The 2,978-nt window shown below is 59.4% G+C and overlaps 1 protein-coding gene across 1 annotated transcript in view; it reads left to right on the plus strand.

Annotated features, from left to right (window-relative positions):
• The window catches only part of MOB3A (MOB kinase activator 3A), a 26,314-nt gene extending 23,598 nt beyond the window's left edge, over nucleotides 1–2,716 (plus strand). The window contains exon 4 of the mRNA XM_017514501.2: nucleotides 2,022–2,716. Within this exon, the coding sequence (XP_017369990.1) occupies nucleotides 2,022–2,051 (30 nt within the window). The 3' untranslated portion in view covers nucleotides 2,052–2,716. The remainder of the gene's footprint in view (nucleotides 1–2,021) is intronic.
• The last annotated feature ends 262 nt before the right edge of the window (nucleotides 2,717–2,978 follow it).

Genomic DNA, 2,978 nt, shown 5'->3' on the forward strand with positions numbered 1-2,978 from the left:
CGGGGTTACAGTGGGGGCGTGGGGCTCCAGGGTGCGGGGTTACAGTGGGAGCGTGGGATTACAGTGGGGGCGTGGGGCTCCAGGGCGCGGGGTTACCGTGGAGGCCGGTGGCAGAGGAACCCTTCCGGGGCCAGGACGCCTGACTGCCCGTAGTCGGCCCAGCAGCGGGTGACCTGATCTCTCCCTGCTGATGGGACAGGTGGTGAGGTAGCCGGGAGGGACCCTGCGTTCTGCACGGACGACAGGTGCGGGTTCCTCCCCAGCTCGGTGCCGACCCCACCTCCAGCTCATTCCATTTTCAGAGTCCTGAGGTCAGGGGTCCTGAGCGCTGTGCAGTGTCCCTTATGGAAGGGCTGCAAGCCGGAGCCAGGGGACTCCACCCCGACTTTTTTTTTTTTTTTTGAGATGGAGTCTCGTGCTCTAGCCCAGGCTGGAGTGTGGTGGTGCGATCTCAGCTCACTGCAACCCCCACCTCCCAGGTTCAAGCCATTCTCCTGCCTCAGCCTCCCCAGGACCTGGTACTACAGGCGCGCCACCACACCTGGCTAACTTTTGTATTTTTAGTAGAGATGGCGTTTCACCATGTTGGCCAGGCTGGTCGCGAACTCCTGAGCTCAGGCAATCCGCCTGCCTCAGCCTCCCAAAGTGCTGGGATTACAGGCATGAGCCACCGCGCCCAGCCTGGACTCCACCTGGCTCCCGCAGCCAACCTGCCCTTGACTACCTGCCTTCCACCTTACCTGGTTTTCTTGGGAGACCAACCTAGGGACCAGATTCCTCAGTGTGGGGTCCACATGACTGAAGCCAATGTCACTTCCTGAGATTGGGGCCCAAATTTGTGACTGGGTGATGGGGCCAACAGTGGAGTGGGTGCCAGTGATTCAGGGCCTGGCACGGGAACCCTCCCGGGGCTGCTTTGTTCCCCAGACTGCTGGGCGCTGTGTGGCTGTGGGGACCCTGATGTGAGAACAGGACCCCACCAGCCTCCGAGTAGCTGGGACCACAGCTGCACCCTGCCTTGCCCGGCTGATTTCTTCTTGTGTGTAGAGATGGGGTCTCACTACGATGTCCAGGCTGGTCTCAAACTCATGAAAGTAAGCAGTCCTCCTGCCTGGGCCTCCCAACGATTACTGGTGAGAGCCACTGCTCTCTTACAGCTTTAAAAAATGGTTAAAAATGGCCAGACGAGGTGGCCCCCACATGTAATCCCAGCCCTTTGGGAGGCCAAAGAAGGAGCATCACTTGAGCTCAGAAGTTTGAGACCAGCCTGGGCAACATAGTGAGACCTCATCTTGGGGAAAAAAAAAAAAAAAAATTAGACGCAGTGGTGCGTGCCTGTGGTCCCAGCTACTCAGGGGGCTGAGACAGGAGAATCCCTTGAGCCTGGGAGGTCAAGGCTGCCGTAAGCCAAGATCGTGCCACTGCAGTCCAGCCTGAGTGAGAGCCAGTAGCCTGTCTCAACAACAACAAAAAAGATTAAGGCCAGGCATTGTGGCTCACGCCTGCAATCCCAGCACTTTGGGAGGTCCGGGCAGGTGGATCACGAGGTCAGGAGTTCAAGACCAGCCTGGCCAACATGGTGAAACCCGCCTCTACTAAAGATACAAAAATTATCCAGGCATGGTGTCAGGTGCCTGTAATCACAGCTACTCGGGAGGCTGAGGCAAGAGAATCCCTTGAACCTGGAGGCGGAGGTTGCAGTGAGCCGAGATCGCACCACCGCACTCCAGCCTGAGCGACAGAGCGAGACTCCATCTCAGAAAAAAAAAAAAAAAAAAGACAGAGTTGAGCCATCACGACAGGGACCGTCTGGCCACAGATCTGCAGGCGCTGACTCCGGCCCCATGGGGTAGTCTGCTGTCCCTTGTCTCAGGCGCGCCATCGCCTGTCCGGTGTTTGTTGTTTGGGGGTTCAGGGACGCCCCCAGCTGCCACGTCTCCTGTGCATCTCCGGTGCCTGCTGTCCGCGTCACCCTTTCGGGAGCGCCTGGTGGTAGCTGATGTCCTGCTTGCTCTTAACAGAAAGAAATGACTGCCCGGATGTGCCACTAAGAGCCCCACAGGCCCCTTGGCGCCCGAACCACCGCAGGGGCCTCGGAGACGTGGAGGACGACGCTCCTGAACCACCGTCACCTTGCTCTCCGGCCTGAGCATCTCGGGAGCCCAGGGCTGGGCCGCTGAGTGGGTGTGGGTCGTCAGGAGCCCCAGCCCCAGATGGCGGACGGCTTCCTCACCATCTCGAGCCTCAGTCTCCCATCTGGGACTGAACTTGAACTCTGTAATTCTGTGTGTTACTAGCAACCGGAAAAGCCCACTGTGTTTTTAAACCACTTCCACTTCCCTGGAGGCGGGCCGGCTTCCAGGCTCACTCCCCGCCCTGGGTGGCTCCCACCTCCCAGAATTTCCACCCCAACCCTAGTCCCCACCCAATGCTGCCTCCACTTCGCTGGGGAGCGCCTGCCCGGGGCTGCTGCAGCCACAGCCCTGCCTGGGCTGCCTCTCCAGGGCACCCAGCTTGCTGGGCTCCTAACCAAGAGGCTGAGGGGTGTCCCGCCGGCTGAGGGCAGAAATCTCCTCCCCCGGGCCTTTACCCCCCTGCCGGCAGCCGCTGGTGTCCACTTCACACAGCAGGACGACCTGGACCCAGCATCGTCTCCTCCCTCCCCGGTCTCTTCCCTTCTTTTTTTTACAGATTTTTTTTTTTTTTTTTTTTTACATAAAAGAGACAGGGGTCTCACTGTGTTGCCCAGGCTGCTCTTGAACTCCTGGCCTCAGTGGCCCTCCCTCCTTGACCTCCAAAGTGCTGGGGTCACAGGTGTGAGCCACTATGCCCGGCCCTGCCTATTCCTCAGAGCACTCTGCTCCCTCAGTTCTTCTGAAGCACAGCGCACCGGATCCAGGGCTGCCTGGCCTCCTGGGACGCAGGGCCTGCACCCCGCTGCTGACTCGTTTCCAAAGAGCCCCTTCCTGTGTCATAAA

This window comes from Cebus imitator, unplaced genomic scaffold (genome assembly GCF_001604975.1).
Source record: "Cebus imitator isolate Cc_AM_T3 unplaced genomic scaffold, Cebus_imitator-1.0 Scaffold524, whole genome shotgun sequence".
NCBI lineage: Eukaryota > Metazoa > Chordata > Mammalia > Primates > Cebidae > Cebus > Cebus imitator.